General features: G+C 36.5%; 2 protein-coding genes, 1 long non-coding RNA gene and 1 pseudogene across 5 annotated transcripts; all 4 read right to left on the bottom strand.

Moving 5' to 3' along the window:
- Nucleotides 1–1,008: 1,008 nt before the first annotated feature.
- LOC145547547 (CD209 antigen-like protein 2) lies at nt 1,009–2,188 on the bottom strand. Its single transcript, XM_081612436.1, is given in 4 exon segments — nt 1,009–1,459; nt 1,589–1,689; nt 1,760–1,893; nt 2,173–2,188. Coding segments are annotated over 4 exon segments (390 nt in total). The 3' UTR covers nt 1,009–1,320.
- A 270-nt stretch (nt 2,189–2,458) lies between these two features.
- LOC103462474 (uncharacterized) lies at nt 2,459–7,127 on the bottom strand. The gene is made up of 5 exons (XR_014086659.1): nt 5,299–7,127; nt 4,361–4,444; nt 3,848–3,904; nt 3,667–3,735; nt 2,459–3,250 (listed from the first exon to the last, which is right to left on the bottom strand). It is a non-coding gene; the product is annotated as an uncharacterized LOC103462474 (long non-coding RNA).
- Nucleotides 7,128–8,877: 1,750 nt separating this feature from the next.
- On the bottom strand, nt 8,878–13,141 carry LOC145547551 (CD209 antigen-like protein C). 2 transcript variants are annotated; one of them, XM_081604576.1, is made up of 6 exons: nt 12,954–13,141; nt 12,566–12,655; nt 10,580–10,654; nt 9,583–9,725; nt 9,394–9,494; nt 8,878–9,210 (listed from the first exon to the last, which is right to left on the bottom strand). In XM_081604576.1, exons 1-6 carry the CDS (start codon nt 13,069–13,071, stop codon nt 9,057–9,059), a joined length of 681 nt encoding a protein of 226 aa, XP_081460702.1. In that variant the 5' UTR covers nt 13,072–13,141; the 3' UTR covers nt 8,878–9,056. The 2 variants fall into 2 exon arrangements, with proteins under 2 accessions (XP_081460702.1, XP_081460707.1); XM_081604581.1 differs by having other exon boundaries at nt 8,878–9,204.
- Nucleotides 13,142–13,743: 602 nt separating this feature from the next.
- Nucleotides 13,744–21,365, bottom strand: LOC145547550 (CD209 antigen-like protein A; annotated as a pseudogene). Its single transcript, XR_014086642.1, has 6 exons — nt 19,820–21,365; nt 19,545–19,634; nt 18,542–18,619; nt 16,020–16,162; nt 15,781–15,889; nt 13,744–15,582 (listed from the first exon to the last, which is right to left on the bottom strand). The product of XR_014086642.1 is annotated as a CD209 antigen-like protein A (transcript).
- Nucleotides 21,366–21,418: the final 53 nt, after the last annotated feature.

Here is a 21,418-nt window from a genome sequence, read left to right as displayed (position 1 = left end):
TAAGTAGAAAAAACCCCCCAAAAACAAACACACACCAGTCTTCCATTTGATAAATACAGGTAAGATGGATTAAATATTATTATCCTGTAGGCCAGCTGTCCTTTAGGTTACTGCTTGGTTTGTAGTGGCTGACTTGTTATGGACTTCTAGAGGAGAGAGGCGTTTGAGGCTGGTGACTAAGGGTCATGCCAGTCAGAGCAGGTCCAGATGTCAACGAGACGCCCTGATCAGCCGTTCCTGTTGATTTGTTTGGAGAATCTGGTGTTTTCTTTGAGTCAGTCTTGTCTTCATCTGCCATCCTAACCACTCAAGTCTTCTGGTTCTGGTTCTGCTCTGCATCCCCAGAACCAGAACCAAACATGGAGAAGAAGCATTCAGCTTTTGTGCACCACATATCTGGAACAGACTTCCAGAAAACTGAAAAACAGCTGAAACACTGGGCTCCTTTAAATCAAGACTAAAACCCCACCTGTTTGATGAATAGTAAGTTAAACTTTGATCAACATATTTGATGTATTTGCCTGATCGTTTAAAGGGTGATATATGACAAAATGTAATGTTTACTGCTTGTTTCTTAATTGTTGCTGAAATGTGCTACACAAACAAACCTGACAAGCAAAACGATGTTCATAAGGTAGAATAAGATCAGTGGATACATTCATAAACACACAAATCTCTGGAAATTTTATGTAAATCCCATAAAATATTTTAAAACACTGTGCTTTATTTAGCTTTTAATTGTTTAACTCGAGGTCGTCCTGCACTGAAAAAATTTTTCTTTGAACCAACTTAAAAAAAATTACTCATTTGTTGCAGCTAATTACATTAGTTCTGCTCAAGCTATAATTCTGAAATCAGGATTATAGCTTGAGTTGGTTCAGAGAAACCTTCTATTTAGTGTTATGAGGGTAAAACTTAAAAACACTTTTCATTACACGTTTTTTTTCTCCTTTGAACTTTCAAAACGTTATTTTAAGCGTGAATTGGTGAATTTTTCAAACGATGGGATACAATTGCTATTGTAACTTTTATTGGTCGAGTTGAGAGCAAAAAAAAAGAAAAAAGGAGAATGAATGATTCTTCACAATTCTAACACTTTATATTCCTTGTTAAAACCTTTCTGACCAAATCTGTTTTTAGTATAAAACTGACATGAGCAGGAAGGAATAAATATCAGCACTTTGAAAATGAGGACATTGATTAAAAACACATAATGTAATAACAATTCATTTAGCAGAAGGAGGGAATCTAAAACATGCTGCAGCCACGTAACCGAAAACTAACCTTCTATCACAGCAAGTGTGACAGCAAGCACTACTATTAGAAAAGGTTCATTTCACAAATCCATTTAAGTGAGGCAGAACAGCTTTCATCATTCCAGCTTCTCTCTGCAGTGAAAGTCTTTATATCACCACAGTTTTCTACTGTCTTGCCATTCGGCTCACCGTCTATCCAGTAGCTAAAAAAAAAAATCAGAAAGGATCAAGATTAAAATTTTTGTGTGAATGTTGTGACAATTTTTTTTTCACATTGTGATTAAAAAAAAGCAGAGGTAAAAAAAAATTGTTTAAAGTGCAAACAAATTAACTTTGTGGTCAGTGGACTCCCATCCACCCATTTCCATTGGCCCTCCGTCTCTGAGTCAGTTAGGCCGATCCACATGTATGTCTGGAAACTGTTCGCAAAGTCCTAAGAAACAAAGATCGAAACTAACATGAGACAACAAGTCGAATCTGATGCTGAACATTTGCCCACACACCTGTTCGTCTTTGCTGTTGATAATCATCAGGTCCGCACCTACGGACTGACAGTAGGTTCTGCTTTCCTGCCAAGTCTTTTATGTAGAAGAAATGTAGTATGCACCACCTCCGAAAATCCTCCATCCTAGTTGAACTTTTTGGGGAAAAATTTGAAATTTAACTTGCTGTTAAAGATTTCAACTTGTGGCAAAAAAACACCAAATAGAAAAAAAAAAGTCAAACATTCGGTGAGATACCAGCTAATATTAGCTACAGTGCTTGGTGTAATACCGGGGTTCAGCCCTACTACGAAGGCTAACTGAGATTCTGTAAATCTAAAAAATAATTATGCTCTAACATTGGCTTAGATTATCTGACACAAGAGCCTACATTAGAAATGTGAGTGTTACGTATATTATAAAACTTATATTGCTTGTTATAACATTCATCGACAAAGTTTACACAGGTGGTAAAGACTATTATTTATGTGTAATTTTTTCACTCTGTCAAAGTAAGATACTTTCCAAATCCGTTTTTGTTTTGAAGGTTTCATAAAGACACGATGTGAGGAAGAAGAGGGAGATATCTTTAGAGAGAGACAGATTCACTGCAGCAGGGATGAATCTCACATCGGATTTTGGACTCAATCTGAGCTGCTGAATCTCTCTGAAGCTAGAAATCCTCGGCTGGAAAACAACCGACAGATAATTTATATTAGGCTGTACATGTTTATATGTACATGTATCTAATATATATTATTCAGTATTAATCATTATTAATTTATTTGTATTTGTATATTTATATAAATATGTATTGAAATTACTAAATAATTAATTAAATAAATTATGAACGGCTGTGTGGTTTGTAAAATGCTCATCATACATCAAAATCAGAATATTCTATTCCTATTCTATGGTTTTCCCCACTAAGCATATTTAAATATGTTGAATATCAATACAATTAAAAAATACGTTAAAAATACAATTGTTTATAAATGTAGCTTTGACAGATGTTTGAATATGGTTTCCAGTAACAAAAAAGCGTGTTATGATCGATTAAATGCGCTGATACGTAATTGTGCCTGCTAAACACATAACGCTGAGTGGAGTGGTGGGCCGCTCCAAGATGGCCGCCTTAAATCTCGTCAGCGAGAGAGGTGCATGAGGCGTCTATTCTTGTATTATGTCTATGGGTTACACCAAACGTGTCTCTGTCGGCTACTTCTACTGGCTTGAACAGGCATCCTGTTGCTTAACTTGAACACTTCTGCCACCTAGCGGCCAGAGGCTTGTTTATCAGTCAAGCATAGAGAATAACGTACTGGCCTGAAGGAAGGCAGCAAGAAACTGACCAATGGTTCGATGTGCAGTCAGGGAATAAAATCTCCACATCCTCCATACTTTGTATTTGTAATAATTTACATATATTATGATATTTGTTTGCAAAGTACTGCTCACCAATTTTCCCCTTCAACCTGTCTCTCTCTTCAGTCACTGAGCGAAGCTGGGAATCTATCAAAGAGAAGAGGTCTTTATTCAATGTTCAAATGTTGAGTTATTCCCGACATTTTGATTCTGCTGCGGTACAAGCTGATGACATCAGTGCAGATCTTTCTACTTAGCCTTGGAAAAACAAAAATACATTTTTGCTAATAGCAAAAAAATAAAGAGTAAATAAATACATAGACTATTTGATAATAATAAAATACCTTACAATACATGTAATTTATTTCTAACCCCAAAATGGAAAAATGAAAGTCTGTGAGGTCATTTCCTCCCCCCAGACAATCTGACTGATTTCAAAAAGAATAAATGTTAAAATCACAATATTTTGATGCCTACATGTTACAGATATGGCATGATTTTCTAACAAAGCTACGATAATTTTAGAATTACGTATACACATATTTTCTGCCATGCACTCCCACCTGTAATGTTGAGGCTCTTCCTCAGTTCATCTCTTTCCAGAGAGATTGCCCTTAATCTGGCCTCAGTATCTGAAAAAACGATGACAATTGTTCATTAGAAAAAATACATAGCTATATATTTTTCCTTCCTCTATCTCTACTTTTGTCTGGACTTCGAAAAGAGTTTAATCGTCATGCTTACCAGAGTTTATCCTCATCAAATTGTCTCTCTCTTCAGTCGAGGAATTCAGCTTCGAAACTGTGATTTTAAAGACAAAGTTAAGGTGGACAAATATTTTTTTTTGTCTTCGCCTTATAAAATCTATTTAGATAATTGAAGATGACACTTACCCTTCTTGGTTTATTATCATTGAAGTAACTTTACTCAGTTTTATTTTTATACCAACCTAAGTCATTCAGTGTCTTCTTGAGCTCACTTCTCTCTTCTGTAAAGTTTCTACTTCTTACTTCCATATCTGACACAGCATCTTGATAATCTTCACTAAAAATACATCACTCATCGGTTCTCAAGCAGAAACATGAGTTCAATGAAAACAGGACACAACAGCTCTGAATTATACGACACGACACAAAACAAAACAGATCCCATCTGGATCTCTGAGCCGAATTGTAACATTTGTATTGAAATGTAAAATGTCTGGGCATGTGATGTGTTAGTGTGAAAATCACAGCATGACTTGTCAAGGCTACTTACGGCAAGCAAGGTAAATGATAAGACCGAGCAGAAGAAGAGCTAGAAGTCCAAAGGCAACTGTGCCAATTTTGAACAGTTGAAGTCCTGTGTAAAAACTTATGGAATGAAATAAATCTCAAATATATATATAAAAAAAACTCTTATAAAATACATAAAGACAACAAAGCAAAAGATGTTCTTCTAAGGAAATACGAAAGATAAAATGTACAATCTACTCATAAATGAAAACCTGCTGATTATTTAAAATTGTAGCTACTGAGATACAAAATAGGCAAGTTTAAATTTTGCTACATTAATCATTTTCCAAGTCTTTTATTGCTTTATGTCGTTATTGCTTCACTGAAGTAGAAGAGAATAATCAGATGAGATATGGGTTAAGAACATATTTCAAACAAAATATCTGATACAAAGATTTTCAGCAGCTGATTTGACGTGACCCAGAGTTTGCATTACATCACCAAACCGTTTTAGTCTTTTTTTTTTTTTCATTGGAAAAACACATCAAATATGGTCTGCTTAACAAACACTGCCCCACTTTTATCTGAACCAACTAAAAGGTTCCTGAATAGTTCTCCACCTCTTCTGTCCAAAAAGACTCTCCATTTGGCTTCAGAAGAAGCTGGTTGACGTCAGCCAATACAAGAAAGAGGAGAAAGAATGACTTTCAGCTTCATGCACTGCTGCAAAGCAAGTAAAAATGTATTTATACAGCAGCTCAAGAATATAAAAACAGACAGAAAAGGCAGCAGTCTAGCTAAACCTTGTTATGGATGTATTTTTCAGATGTTCCTACAGACTTTTTGAGCATTTCTGAGCTGTAAATGTACCATGTTCCAAACTGGCATCAAAATGGTGTGTGTTCACTAAACAACTGAAACAGGTTGAGCAAAAAGAGAGAAGAAAAAGGAAATGAAAAAAAAAGCAGGTTTTTCTCTTACCGGATGCGGCAGAAGAGGCGTTGCTGTCTTCACCCGAGTGGCTCTTTGGAATATCGTTGCTGGAAACAGGATTGCTGATGTCATCATATATAGCAGACATTTCATGTTGCTCTTCATACAAAGTCATCTTGCATTAACCGAACAGCCTCAGTTTATTTACTACAGGAATTACTTCTTCAAATGGTCAGTGTTTAAATGAAATGATGTTGAATGATTTCTCCTTTTATTGAAATCGTCTTCCTCATTCTCCAAATTATTGGCTATGCAAAAAGAAAAAAAAAAAAAGAAGAAGGGTATTTGAAGAATTCAGAGAATTTTTTGCCTTGTTTGAAAAGTTCATGTCAATGAGGCAACAGACGTCAAGGAGAATCGATAAGTTTACCGGAAGAAAGCAGACTTCTTGTTTCGATTTATTGGCAACCGAGCGAATTTTGGCTTCATTTACCGAAACTCTAATTTAATCATTCCTGCTTCTTTTTCAGTTCTGAACTTGAACCCAAGTTTTTAAATGTTGTTGGTGGAAAACATTTTAAAATAATGTTGCTTTGACACTTTGCAATAAAATAATTTGAAGTTTTGTAGTTGCATCATGGAAAAAATATGAACAAAATCTTTTTTGCTTCTTTTTTTGGTTTCTTCAAACGCAGAGCCCTTCGTACCTTTTTCCAAAATGAAAGCTTCTATTTTTTCTTCTTTCCATCCTGCGTGGATTCAGCGTCTGGATTGTCCAACCTCTTTGGGATGGTTTCTCCTTCAAGCTCCATCTCTTCCGTGGATTCCAAATCCGTGGAACAACCCGACGAGGTTTCTTCTGAGCGATCCCGCTCAGAAGAAACCTCTTGGCGTAACACTTGACCTTGGTCAAGCTGGCTCTCTGGATCTTCCTTCGTCTCTTGCAACACTGAGATCTCCTGCGACGTTTTTTGCTTCTCAGCTCTCAGAGTGTTGGCAAGCTGCAGATCCTCATTTGCTCTTTCCAAAGGAACATTTTTCTCACAACTCATCCGCTGCTGGTATTTTTCTGCTCGTTCAGTGCAGCAACATCGGTTTCATACCTGCAGCTTAACTCTTTATATCAACCTTTAATCCTCTCCACCTCGACCTGTGGACCCTTTTCCTTCTCTTGCAGGAGTTTAATTTCTTTACTCATCTTTTCCTGAATCGCAGCATTCATAGCTCTCGAGGCGTTAAGAAGCGCCATGTCCTCCTTTGACTTCTCCAGACGAGCTTTTTTCTGCTGAGTGATCTGCAGCTGAAGATGTTCCACCTTTTGCTGCAGAGATTGGCTACATTTTAAATGTTTTGCCAACCCATTGACTTTCTCCTGCAGCGTCTGGAACTCTTTTGACATTTCTTCAATGAGATGATCCTTCTCAGCTCTCAGTTTATCAGTTTGCTGGAGGTCCTGCTGCTTTGCTCTTTCCGAATAGGCTTTTCTCTCCCAGGCCAAGACTTTCTGATATGTTCCCACCTCTTGTTTCAGTCCAGAAACATATTTTTTATACTTGCAGTTCAGTTGTTTGTATGAAAGTTTGATCTGGACCAGAAGTAGTCTGTCAAACTGCTTTTTCATGGCTGGACTCTGGCTGAAAGCCCCATGATCAGACTTCTGTCGAAGCACTCGGTTCTTTTTTGCAGTTTATGGCTCCGCACGGCCTCTGCCGATCTCTCACTGCTTTGCAGGAGTGCGATTGTAACTTACCAGTCTTATGGACGCACACTCTCATAAAACCACAAAACTACCTACGAACACAACTTCTGCTGATCTGCACTGCTTCTTCAACAGCATTTTGAACAAAGTATTACTCGCAAAACGGTCGCGCCACCTAGTGGCGAAGCTAAGAATTACAATACAATCTTCAGAACATTTTATTCTTTATATTCAAAATAGTTCATGATTCACTTGTTTTTATCTCATATACAATCATCTCTTGTGAACTTTTTTCAATATCTATACAATGGAACGGTCATTTTGCTTGTTTAGTCAAACATTTATTTTATTGTTCTTGTATCAGAAAACATAGTACGTTGTGGAAAAAAAGAACATTTGTAAAAAGAAAAAAAAAAGATGAACTCTGGAAAGTTTGTTTCTTGTATCAAACATTTATTACTTTTGTAGTTCTTTGTTACTTTATTTACACATATTGATGAGGGAACTGGTAACATTTTGCTAAGTTAATGCCATAAGTAAAGCATTCAGGTTTGGTAGCTGGCACTGTTAAACTACATCGTCACATTTCTATTCACAGCATACACATTCTTCCTGTACGTTTGTTTGCTTTCACAAAATACTTCGGCTTCCTGCTGCAGCCTAAAACAGCGCAAAATTAGTTGACCAGTAACCTCACACTGTCTTGTGTTTGCCTTATTACTATTCTTGCTGGTTTCTCTGTAGGCCAGTGCATTTCCACACCAAGTAGTCTCCTTATGCTAAGCAGCAAGCAGGGGGCGCTAAATCCTCATTAACATCCTGCAGTTTTTCATCTGGTGCTTACGCTCCTCTTCCTCTATTGTCACCCTGGGCAACTGCCAACTTGGGAGGCGAGAGATGGCACAAGGGAACAAAGAGGAGTAAAAATTATAGGTCAACAGAAAACAGAAGTGAAATACAGATCAAAAAATAAATAATAGACATAATCTAACTAAAATAACTAGACTGAACTAAAGCAAAACCGAAACAAGGTTGATTTGATCAAAAATAACGACTGTCTAAGACAAACACAGAACAAATAATCAAAACTATGAAACAAAACAACTGGACAGAAATTACCGTTAGAGCTGAAAGAACCCTTAAAAAAAAGATGTGCATAGAAATTCAGTGTCTGGAGCTTCAAATCTGATTTTCTGCAGTGATTTTCTGTGTGTTTGTCTTAGCATACAAACAAATCATGTTTTTGTTTGGATGTCACAACACTCTTTTCTTTCTAAGAATAAAAGAATGAAGCCCAAAACCATGTTTACTTTATATTAATGTGTTAATTAACTGTAGAATTTAGATGGGCTTTCATTCTTTTGTTGCAAGAATAACAAAAGATAGTGGATGTTATGCAAAAAAAAAAAAAAATATATATATATATATATATATGGAACGGTAATTTTGCATTTTATATATATATATATATATATATATATATATATATATATATATATAATGCAATGACAAGATCAAAGAATAAGTAATAGACATAATCTATTGACAACCCCTTAAGCATAAATATTGTGTTAATATTAAAACAATTAGAAAAATTTGTAAATATAGTCATATATAGCTGCTGAACAACAAATGCGAGAGGAAAAAGTAGACATATAATGTTGATGTGCGAATCTTTTCAGTGGGATGTGTTAAGTTTGAGATGCAGTAACTATGACGCAGCTTTTGAAATAAAAGCTGTTTATATTTTCTGATAACAGGTTATTGTTGGTTTGTTCACCAACAATAACCTGTTGGTGAACAAGCTAGCAGGATTTCACTAAAAGCGAAAGCTTCACTTGATTTTACAGTTGTCTTATCCATCATCGTTGCTTACTTCATCAATATTCACAGCATTTAACAGAAATAAAATCACTACTTTCACGCGATCGCCTTCACTTTCGAAACAATGTTTTACATAAATCAAAAGACATCCTGCTTTCAATCCTAAACCCAACAGGCTCTTTTTCCCAAATGATGAAAACCGTGACTCCGGCTTTCCATTTCCTGGCTACAAAGTTATGACTTCAGGTCCGTTTGAACTTCCCTCGACTCGGTTTGGTTTTATTTACAGAACCACCTCTTTCTCACAGATCCAGAAGTTTTGGTCTTCACACGGTATGTCGTTCCAGCTGTCTTCCAGCTCAAAGAACCTTATCTCCACACAGTTTTCGGTTTTGCCTTCGTAACCGTTTGGCTCTCCAGGCCCCCAGTAGCTGAGACTAAAAGAAGACAAAACAAGACAACATCAATGGCAAGAAAATATGTTTTAGTTAAAAGTACAAACTGACATGTTGGTATGCATCCTATTTTTATTCACATTAATTATTGAGATTTAATTGTCAATTTCTACATTTTTTTTTAATGCTTTACCAAACAAAAAAATGGTAAACAAAAAAAAACACCTTTTGGTCAGCAGAGTCCCATCCACCCATGTCCACTGCCCCGTCTTGGTGTCATTATGAAGTCCGAGCCACGTGAGTCTGTTGAACTGTCTTGTGAAGTCCTTACACAGAAAATGCTACCATTAGAAATGCACATTTTTACTTAAAATAATTACCTAATTATTTTATTTCGAACGAAGACACATTTACCTGTTCTTCTTTGGTGTTTATAATCACCAGATCAGCGCCTCGCCGCAGACAGAACCGTCTGCTCTGCTCCCACGTGTTCCTGGCGAAAGAAATGTAATACACACTGGAATGGAAACGCACCCATCCCCGCTGGATGTACCGCTCTGTAGAGGGGAGAAAAACTCTTCAGACTCTTTCCACTTACAGTTTGTTTGCATCAGAATTTGTTTTAGAAAGAGCTTAGAGGTTTTAATCAAAAAAATGAGCGAATGCGGAGTAACAAATGGTAACACTTTACTTGACGGGATGTGCATAAGATTGACATGACACTGTAATGAAGATGAAGGAGTCTTTATGAATGTTTATGACTGTTGTTGTGAAGTGTCATTTGGTAAATAATGACACTTTTAATGCAAAGTTGCTCTTAAACATGTATTAAAAGTTTATTAAAATGGTCAACTTTGCATTAAAAGTGTAATTATTTGCCGAGTCACACTTCCTGACTACAGTCATAAACCTTCATAAAGACTCCTCCATGTTCATGACAGGTGTTATATCACGTTTATGACAGCGTCATGTCAGTCTTATGCACACCCTGTCATTGAAACATTTCATCTATTACAGTCTTTACACAAATCTGTCTAAGAGTTGCCTTGATTCAAAGTTATGAGTAATTATGAAGTTCTTTCAGAAGCTTAATATGTTTTTTTAAAATCTGCATTGTATTGACAAAAGATTATTTAGCACAATTTAAATTAATTGTACTAATGATTACGAGAGATAAATAGAAAATACTATGAAGATTTATCCTCAATATTTATTTTCCATGCTGTTTGCGTTACCATGGTTGAACTCTGTATGTTTTCCCCGTAATGAGTTTCATCATCATCATCATCATCATCATCATCATCATCATCATCATCATCATCATCATCATCATCATCATCATCATCATCATCATCATCATCATCATCATCATCATCATCATCATCATCATCATCATCATCATCACACTTACCGATCAGTTGTCTCTGCTTGTCAGTTTCATTTATGCAAGCGGGTCCTGTTGGTGATATCTGGCCGTCGGATTTGACTGAAAGAGAAGAAAATGAATCAACATTGTGAAAACAAGGCCTCCATCATGCTGTCATGTGATTAGAAAAAGACAAGTGAGCTCATGTTATGTGGGAGTCTGTAGTTCATTTTAAGAACAAAACAGTGAAGCATCAGCCAAGTGGAAAGCCCCCATCCTTTTGTTCCCCTCTCTCAGTGTGTGCAGTTCCTCTGACTTTTCACAAGTTTCACAACAGTTCATGATTCTTATCGTCCTGAAACGGATGGAAATGTGTTAATGCTCCCTTCACCAAGCACGATAACGTGAACGATGCTGATCCATGTTTAACACCAAAGTCTGCATCAGTTTGACGCCCTTTGGCTCTCTTTAAAAGACACATTTCAGGATTTTTGTTTTAGTTACATTAGCACCTGCATTTTACACTCTTTAACAAAATAAATAATTTTTAAAAAGTGACTTCAAATGAAATCAAACCCTTGTCAGATGACACAGATGACTTCCCAGGGGGGAAAATTGTAAAATGTGATTCTGCAAAGTTTGATGGCTTTAAAAGCCACGAATGACATAACGGATGCCAACGTGGTGGCTTCTATAGTAACAGTCCAAATTCCTCGACTCCATGGCAAAGGCAAACCTTTGCTGAGAAACTGTTACTATTTTATCATAACTTTCTTCCATTCTGAACCACAAAACAAGCATTTTTGTACCTGGAAGAGCCTGAGCTAAATGTTATAAAGACCATATGCATAACTGGAACTGTTTGTTGATTTATCTTATTTTTTATTTATTTTTTATGCTGATTTTTATTGTTTTGAAATTGAAAAAGAGGAAATGCTGGTTCAAATGCTCCTCGAGGTGCTTAGTTTTGTCAGATGATGATGACAGTCTTTTGACCTTTTTCTTTGTTTCATTATTAACCTGTGGTTACGTAATTTTTTCCCCCATTTCCTTTTTCTTTTGTTCTCTCTTTTTGCTCAACATGTTTCAGTTGTTTAGTGAACACACACCATTTTTGTGGATCATTAAAGATTCTGGATGAGAATTATGTCGTAGGTAATTACAATTCTCAAATTGTAATGTGAAGAATTACAATTACAATTATTAAGGATCTACAGTATCAGTGTAGTTAATTGTTGCATATCAGTTTATTTTCTTTTGGGTTTTGTTTTTTTTTCTTTTTGCTTTTTTTTTGGTATATCCGAAATGCATAGATAAATATCTTCTGAAAGGCCTTAAACATCATATAAAATATTTTTGTGTATTTTTTTCTGGAGACTTTGTATTACACCCAAATTCCATTTATTTTTGCTCCAATCACACTTTAGGTCTATTTGCTCCCACAAAATATGACCTGTTATGACCTCTGATTAAACAAAAATAAACCTTAAAAGACAAATTAATCAGCCACATAACATTTCCGTACAGGGAACCATGAGAGGATATTAGAAAATTATTTAAATCTTTGGTTGTTAAAGTTGGGAACAAATCGTCACGGAGATGATTGCACACCGAATCAGTATAAAACATCCCGTGTCAAACGGCTCTTTAGTTGCAACAGAAAGGAGGCAGGAAATGACAAAAACTGAGAAAGCATGAAACAGCATGAAACAGCAAATGGACAAAATGTCCATGATTCCTCTCTCAACCTGAGCAATATTTACAGCAGTGTCTCCTCACATTACAATCTGAGAATATTACTACATTTGGTTTATAGTCTCTCTGCTAAATGGGACCTGATAAAACAAATCTGTAACAAAGCACTGCCTTTTAATTTTTTTTTATTAGCCTTTAATCAGCAATTGATGTTATTTTGGAGACATGGTTTTACATTTCTCTAGTTTTTGTTTTCTTAATCCAGATAAAACTTATTGCTTACAATGCACAAAGTTTTGCTGTCACACTGAAAAAAAGAAAAGGTGTAAAACTCACACAGTGTCAGGCGGAGAGAGACGTTGAGAGCAACTTGTAGGATGCAAAGGAGTCCAAAGCTAACGCCAACCAGTCTGAGTAACTTTGTCCCTGGATGTAGAAACAGGGACCGAATAACAGAGAGATTGTTCTGTTGCATCTTATGACAAACGTTTGTGTGTGTGTGTTTGTGTTGCTACGCTAAGCCTGACACACCAGTGAAAGTCAGAAGTAAACAAAAGTTTCATCCAGTCATTTAATAAGACCAGTGAGGAAAGATTCCTAAGATAAATTGTGCTTGGAGTCTATTCTTAATATCACAGTAATTGATAAATAATGAAAAAAATGCATATTTAAAATGAAATCTGAAAAGTAAAAAATAACAACGTAGTTGTTTTTTGTTTCTTACCTGGTGCAGGACGGTTCCCCTCGTCTCCTCCTCCAGCAGCCGTTGTAACCGAAGGCTCAGGCAGATTCACATAGTCCATTCTGAACTCTGCTGGCTCTCTGCGGACAGCTCCTGCCATCTTACCTTCAGAGCACTGTGAGACGATGGGCAGCAAACTGCTTTTCTTCCATGGCAGTAGAAAGCAACGCACTTCTTCTTTTGTTCGTTTTGCAACAAACTGGACTTGCCTTTTCTTCCTCTTTCGGGCACCTTAACTCATTTCACCCCTCATGAGTAAAAAGTCATAAACCGCCCCCCCCAAAAAACATTACTTCATACAAGGACGTAGATTCCATCTCATTATTGGGTGGGACCATAAACAGGAAAATTTCTTAAGACCAATTTTGGGGGGGTCGGAAGAGAAAAGTAACGTAAAATGTGGTTTAAAAAGTTTTTAAACCACATTCAAGCTGCAGGACCAAAAATGACTAGTAATGCACATCAAACGTGTTTTTCTAAGTAAGCAACCTATTGAGAAAAAAAAAAAAAATTCAAATGTTGCTTAGATACGAGTTTTGCTCAGTCTGACTGATCTAATCTCTGCTACACCTTCACAAAAATTTAAGGTTCTAAATAAAAAGCTTTAATGGGGAACTATTAAAATTCCCCATTAACATTGATTTATTGAAATGGCTCCCAATTCAAGTTATGGGCTGTTTAAATTATAACTTGCTAAGTTACTTTATTTCTAAGCCTTTTTTCATTTTGGCATGTCTTGGATGACTGAGAACAAATAAGTAGATAGAAATGAATTTCTGGGAAGTATCATAACTTAAACATAACACTTAAAGCACCAGTGTTTATTTAGAAAAATATTCAGATTTTATTTTGTGGTTTTAAATGCTCTATATTGGAGACAATGGTAAATAAAGGTATAACTTTCTTTTTTTTCCTATCTGTTCTCTCTTCTGTTCTCGGCTCCCACACAGAGCTGGTCATACAGAGCCATACAGAAATACGCGCCCTGGAGAGATATGTCAATTTTCTTTCACAAAAAAATCTCAGTATTATAAGAATGTTTTGTTTGGAATCGAGAAATGTAAACTTGCCAAAAAATAATTTTTATATGTTGTTACCTTTTTTATTATTTATGATATCATATTCACACCTCCAAGTATTTACAGCAAAAGCCTAATTTCCAGATCTTATTATCTTCTATTAATATCTATATCAAATCCTTAAAACTAAGCTCAAATGCTAAAGCCATTCAAATCATAACTGCCCTTAAAGAACTGCAACAGAGAACTGTTGGTTTATTCTCGAATCTAATCGACAAAACAACTAAATCAGTGAGACCATTGGGACAACGTTGAGTTTGAAGCTTAGTTATTCTTCATAAAAACAGCAAAAAAAGAGCACAGAATAAGATAAACTGGAACATTTTAATAGTAGAAAGAAAAGACAGCAACATCACAGCCTCAGGATTTCCTCACTTCCTTCGCCACTCAACCTCCATAATTCAAAACAGAACTTTTCATGAAGTAACCTCTTCAAGAAGGGAGTTTTTTTTTAATTACATTTCTTACTCCTCAGATTATTATTATTTTATTTCGTAAAACAGCTTATGGATTTGTTTTTTGTTTCCTGCTTGACGAAAACATGCAACATGTTTGTGAAATCGAAGGATGCAATTTGCAAAAAACAAGTACAGGTGAAATATTAATGAATGTGAAATTATGGGTAAAAATGCTGGATTCTTTGAGCCACAAGATCAACGAGGTTGTCAAAAACATTCTCCAGAGATGTTTGTTACTATTAGCATCGTCAAACAGTGGCTGCAGATGTGAGAATCCTCCGTTCTGCTGCCTCACTGTGTGTGTTTCATTGTACACACTTGATTTTTAAAAATGTAAAATGCTTTCAAAAATTGTGAAATTGGTACTGTACCAGTCACGGTCTCTGAGAGTTTGAAATGGCAGGAGTTTTTTTGTTTTTAATATCATAAACTACTGTTGTTAAAGCCTCAAAGACAAATTACTGAAGTTGACTCATCCACTTTCCTACAGCTCGATGTTTTCTGCATGGTAATTTCAATTTTTAATGTTTTCTAAAAATCAACATTTGGCCCCCTGCTGGACTAAACTGTTAATTCTGCTTTTTAAGTAGTACTCTCTGAAATGACGTCATTCTACAAGACTTTAACATGTCACTAAATACTGAAGCTTTCGTTGATGCAGAAAGAACGGATTTCTTTTGTTGAATATAAAAAAAATTTATTGATGGTTTAGCAATAGAAATTACACTGCGGTGCTGCTGAAATGTATAAGCATGACTGATGGATTGATTGATAGAAATGAACAGAAATGATCAAAGCGGTGGCTTTCATTTTAAAAATACATTTAAAAATCAAAATACACAATGCTTGTACATCCAACAGAAAATCAACCTTTTATAAATGTCTGATTCATTTTCCAAGTTTTGGTTTGTTTGTTTGTTTGTTGTTGTTTACAGAGCTGTTTCTTTTTCACAAATCCAAAAGTTTTCAGTGGTGCAGGTTATGTCATTCCAGCTGTTTTCAGTGTTGAAGAACCTTATCTCCACACATAGATTTGCTTTTGCCAGCCTGTTTGGCTCGTCGGGGCCCCAGTAGCTTAAAACGAAGAAGACAAAAAAACATGACGACATCAGAGACACAGCGAGGAAACGATTTCAGGCAAAGAGAACAGAGAGACACCGCAGCGCACCGGGAATCGTTTAAAAAGTGATCAGATTTCATCACGTTCACCGTTAACAGATTTAACCGCCAGTAGTTTTTTTTTAATGTTAAAACGAAAAAAAAAGTAAAAACCTGTCTGTCAGCGGTGCTTCATCCACCCATATCCACTGTTCTGTCCCAGGTAACTCGTACAGTCCGATCCAGGTGAACCTGCCCCTGCTATATACTGTGTGGTAAAGTTCTTACACAGAAAAAAAAAAAATAATAATGAATACAAGAAATCATTCAAATTGAAAATTATTGCTAATTAGCATTTTCTGCTTATTTGTTTTGCCTATTAACGGTTTTCTTTCATGGGAACAGAAACCTACCTGTTCCTCTCTGCTGTTGATGACCACCAGGTCGGCGCCCTCCTGCTGGCAGTACTTCTGGCTCTCCTGCCAAGTTTTCTTAATGGACGACATGTAATAAAAACTGTCGCGGAAATACAGCCATCCTTTCTGGAGATACTCCCCTGTTGAGGTGATAAAACGTCTTGTAAGCTTTATGTGTGGCTCATACTCAGGGGTGAAAGTAGTTTTAAATTCTTGGGGGTACTATGACAAATATATATATATATATATATATATATATATATATATATATATATATATATATATATATATATATATATATATATATATATATATATCACTTCTTTGTGTGCTTTGGAGTTTCTGTGCTGATTAATTATTTTGCGAAGCGATAAAAGCTGGTAGCTCTTGAATTGCTACAAAATAAAGCTGTATTTCCTTCAGCCCACTGGCTGCAATGTTGACACGTTGAGATGCTATGAGACCTAAATACTGAACACCATGGCATGGAGAGCATCCCAGTTTTCCATGTCTGGCATGGAAAACTGGCCTCATTTTAGCTTTTAAACTGGTTCTATTGATCCTGTGTCCATCATACAGAGGGATAATCAGTAGCCCAGCATCATGACCTGTTTGTTCTGAAGATCCTGCAGCTTCCACTTCTCTTCCTAACATGGTGCCTCCTCACCCCAACATGGTGCCTCCTCACCCCACAGAGCTCTGTTAAGTTAAAGCACATCTTCTGAAGTTGGGATATTTTTCCGCCAACAGGTTCCAGAGGAATCACCTCAAACCAGATGTTGGACTGGATTTTATTTCAATGTCATTTGTGAATGTTAGAGCCTCATTTTCAACAGTGGAGCTATAAAGGTTGAAAAAGGTTATCATTTTGGAGAAAGTGTCATCAACATCAGTATTTCCACTAAATAAGAGGCAAAAAACAAAACTGTTTAATAAAGGACAAGCCTCTCAGACTCTGAGCCCGACAGCACCAAAACAATTTTTTTATATTAGACAATTAATTTAGTTTTACATAATTATCGCGGTAGAAGCCATTTGTTTGCTAAATACTTAATGAAAAATATTTACCGTGTTTGATGTTTGTTGTAAATGACTTATACTCACAAAGAACGAGGTATTAGTCCAAGTTTGTCGTTTATTGAACGTTCAGAAACTACAGCGGCTGTGATGCACCACAGCAAAGGTAAAGAAAGGTAATGCAACCTGAACAAGTGATCAACTCTAAACCACGCACACCAGTTGCCATGACAACGTCCTGCGCTCCACAAGCCGACCCGTGATTACGTTAAAAACATAGCATTCATTCCGTTACAATGTTAGGTTTGCAGGCTTGATATTTATTTTGCGATCATTAATAAGCCTCCCTGAACACAGCGGTGGTTGATTAGTTAATTTTAAACTCCTGCTCTGCTGGTTATTTTGGTAAACGCACAGAATTGCGCACCACCTTTGAAACAATAATTACTGAGATTGTTCGTTGGGTCATTAATTTGAACATGTTTTATTGATTTTTTTGTTGTAGTTCTTTCACAAAGTTACGGACATTTTAACCCAGTCAGAGGATGTGCGGGTCTCAGCCTCCTGGCTGCGTTCAGTTTGTCACCTAAAGCCGAGATCGACTCAAAACCTTCTGTGATTGACGTATTGCACCTCTGCTCTAGCAAAGCACGAACAGTTCAGAAACAATATGAAATGGGAAAAAAGTTTTTTATTAACTGATTAAGTCGTGTTTTAGATTGTTCTTGAAAAACTAATCAGTCACGGCTGATTAGTGGGTGAACTCACGGCTGCACAGTGAACCCATTCATGTTTTACAGCAGACAGCCGCTCCCCTCTCTTGCAGGTACTGCGTACCCCCGCTAAATCTTTTAGGGGTACGCAGTACCCTGCCGTACCCCCTTACTTTCACCCCTGCTCATACTGGATAAGACTGAAGCACGGATGTCCAAAGAGAGGCCCGCGGGCCATTTGCGGTCCCTGGAGGGATTTTTTTTAAGCCTCAATCGCAATTCAAGAGAAGCACGAATTTGTCCTTTTAAATCAGTTTATACAAATGGAGATTTTTAAATTTTTTTTTCTTTTTTTACGTTTAGCATGGACAAAATTATTGCTAACAACTTTAAATGGTATTACAATCATCTTTAGGTATAACAAACAATTTGTCTTTTAAAACCACATTTTTGTTGCTGTGAAGTTTTTTTGTGGAACTTGCAGACCGGGTGTCTTACTTTTAATAATGAAAATGTGCAAAACATTTTTTTCAGTTTTGGATTTACAAAATAATTGACATTTCCAACAACAGCTAAAAATTGTGTCTACTGTATTAGTTTGAAATGTTACATCCTATTTGTTGCTGAGCAAGTTAAAAAATTTAATTTTTTCATTTTGGCCCACAAGCATTTTTAAGTTAGAGATTTTGGCCCATGTAGCAAAAGGTTTGGACACCACTGATCTAGAGCTTTCCACATATGAATTGTCACATAATTTCTTATGTGACATTTCATAATCCTCGCACTTACTGGTCTCTTGCTTCAGCTTGCACATGTCCTGAGTCTCATTACCACAAAAAACCTCATCTGGTGTGGGCTGAGGTTTGTCTGGAAGAGTAGGACAAGTTGGCCATGATATGAAAGAAAGTCTCTCATTACGGCTTCATGGAAATGCTAAGTCTAAAGATATAGTATCCATAAAGAAATTATGGAGGTGTCGAGAAGTAGTAGAAAAAATAAGACCAAAACTGACAAAAAACAAAAACAAACAAAAAAAAAAGCATGGGAGTACAGAGAGCCAGAGGAGAACCAAAACAGAAATCCAGGAAAAGTTGAAGGCAGGATACACAAGGAAGAAACAGGATTTAATGGGAAGAACCAGCAAGGAGTGACTGAGAAAGAGTTGTATACTGGGAGCTTCATTACTGATAGAAATGGGTTGTAGGTGTGAGGTGAGAGAGAGAGAGAAAAAAATGGCACAGGGACCAAGTTACACAAACTGGGTAACAAGGAAAATAAATCTATAAATAACTAGACATAAGGAACCTAATAAAACTAAGGTAACTGAAGGACTGAATTAAGGTTAAACAGAAACAAAGCTATTCAAGTTGAAGAAAGAGATAAGGAACATAGAATAACAACAAAACTAGAATCAAACTCCAAAACAACACAAAAAACTGCAAAAGTTTGAAAAATGACTCCCCCCCCCCAAATTTCTTTATCAACTGGAGCAAAATTAACAACATATTTTTTCAGGATTGTTTATAGTTTTGTTTATTGTTACAGTTTTCCATTCTGTAAATGCAGTTTGTAAAAATAAAAAAAAACATCAATGCAATAAAAAGAACTACAAGGTTTTGCTAATGCCTCAAACTATGAAATGTGCAACTTACATACTTAAAAAAAAAAAAAGAATTTCAAAGTTGCATTCCTGAAAGTTTTCAGATCCAACTCCTGGTCTCACATTGATTTTCAGAAAAAGTGTGCGGTCTCACAACAAAAGTAAAAAAAAAGAAAGAAAAAAAGAACTCACGGAGAGTCAGACGAAGGGAAACATTGAGAGCAACTTGAAGGATGCAAAGAAGTCCAAATCCAACAGCGACCATTCTGAGCAACTTTGTCCCTGTGTAAGGGAGTAAAAAAAAGACACATTGACAGTTAAACTCTTGTGTTACTGTTTAAACATGCAATCCCATAAAAGTAAGAAAAAAGAAACAGCAGCGAGTTTCAATCAGTTCATCAAAATTTGTCAAGTACAGAAGAAACATTCTTTAAAGCAGTGGTGTTTCAAGGCCGTTTGGGTCTTACCCGATTCAGCGTGATTTCCCCCGGTCTCTAACTCGGGACGCCTGTCAGTGGATGGATTGGGTTGATTCACATAATCGATCTCAGCTGCCTGTCGATTAACAACTCGCGCCATTTTACCCTGTGAGAGTGACACTGACGATGGGCAAGAAATCTATGTTTAGCATGATGCTGAAGCTCAACGCGGTTCTGCTTTTGTTCATTTCTCAACGGGGCAACACCTTCTTTTCTTCTCCTTTCAGACATCCTAAAAAGCTTTTAGTTCCCCAGTAAGAAAAAGTGAGTGAAGAAGGAAACTCTGTTTCAATAAAACCTTTGCTCTGAATCCTAACGATTAAAAGGAACAGGTTTCACAAGTCTGTTTCACAGTCATTTCTTAAAAGATTTAAAATCAGTTTTCTTCCTTTGGTTGTGATTGTGCTAGTTACGAACTCCACACTGGAAGATTATATGTATTTTAAAAGGTGTGTTTTGTTTTACGTCTGCTGGAATTCCTGTTTAAACTCTTTGGATCAAGTCTGAACTGAAACTTCGCAACATTACATTACAATATATGTACATAAATATATGGAGCTATGACTGGTGAAGCTGCCAACAGCCACTTAAGGCAAAGGTTTACCTTAAGGACGCCTTAAAATCGTCATTAAATCTCGACCATGGCAACACCACGGCTTTGTGATTTGCTAATTTCCTGTGTTGCACTTCTTTTACAAATCAGATATTTAAAACAGAGCTACCTCTTAGAGGAGTAACCACTTTCAAGGATTTTGAAAACATTCTTTCTTAATTTGGTCAGCAAGTTCCTCACATTTGTTTTTCTCTCTGATGAATCTTTTGAACCACAATTTCTGCTTCTGATTTCTTTTTCCTGTTACCCGACTTCATCAAAACAAGGAAGATATTAGTGAAAGGGAAGAAGACAAACAGAATGAAAGCAGAGAATTATTGTGCTAAAAGTAGGAGAATCAATGCTTATCTGGGGTACGCATTGAAAAGATATAGACATTTCCTGTTTAAAGTCTTATTCTTTTCTTTTTTACATTTGCAATTTAGGATCCAGTTCAGTTCCAGTCAGACGCTGGTAAGATTAAATGAACTTCATTCACATTCCTCAGACAGTTTGGTCCATATTGCCATTTTGAATTGTTATCTTTACAGTGTAAGTCCAGTCACATCCCACTGGTCAGAAGCTATGGAGGCCATTGTTTGGCATAGACCTTTAGCTTAGACACTTTGTCCAACACTTTTCTGGGTGCCATAGCCCACCCAATCTGAGACCACCACATGATCAAGAAACATTTTTCAAAAGACGTATGGTCCAGTTTTGTTGAGCCTGGGTAGATCATAGCATCGGTTTCCTGTCCTTTGCTGGAGGAACTATCAGCTGGTGCGGTCTCTTTCTGCTGTAGCTCATCCGCTTAAGGGCCGGAAATGCCCTACGTTTAGAGCATTGTTATGCCTATATTTGGTCATTTTATTTGGCCTGCCCACTCTCCTCTCCTCTGAAGGCATTTCAGTTCTCTGCCAACCACAGGAAATTACGTAAAATGTCAACAGTTACCAAAAGACACAGGCCAGCCACTCTGGGGCCAAAAGAAACCA

The sequence above is a fragment of the Poecilia reticulata genome, chromosome 1 (assembly GCF_904066995.2).
Source record: "Poecilia reticulata chromosome 1, P_reticulata-male-v2, whole genome shotgun sequence".
NCBI lineage: Eukaryota > Metazoa > Chordata > Actinopteri > Cyprinodontiformes > Poeciliidae > Poecilia > Poecilia reticulata.
Note: the sequence above shows the minus strand (reverse complement) of the source record. Positions and strands in the feature narration are given on the sequence as shown.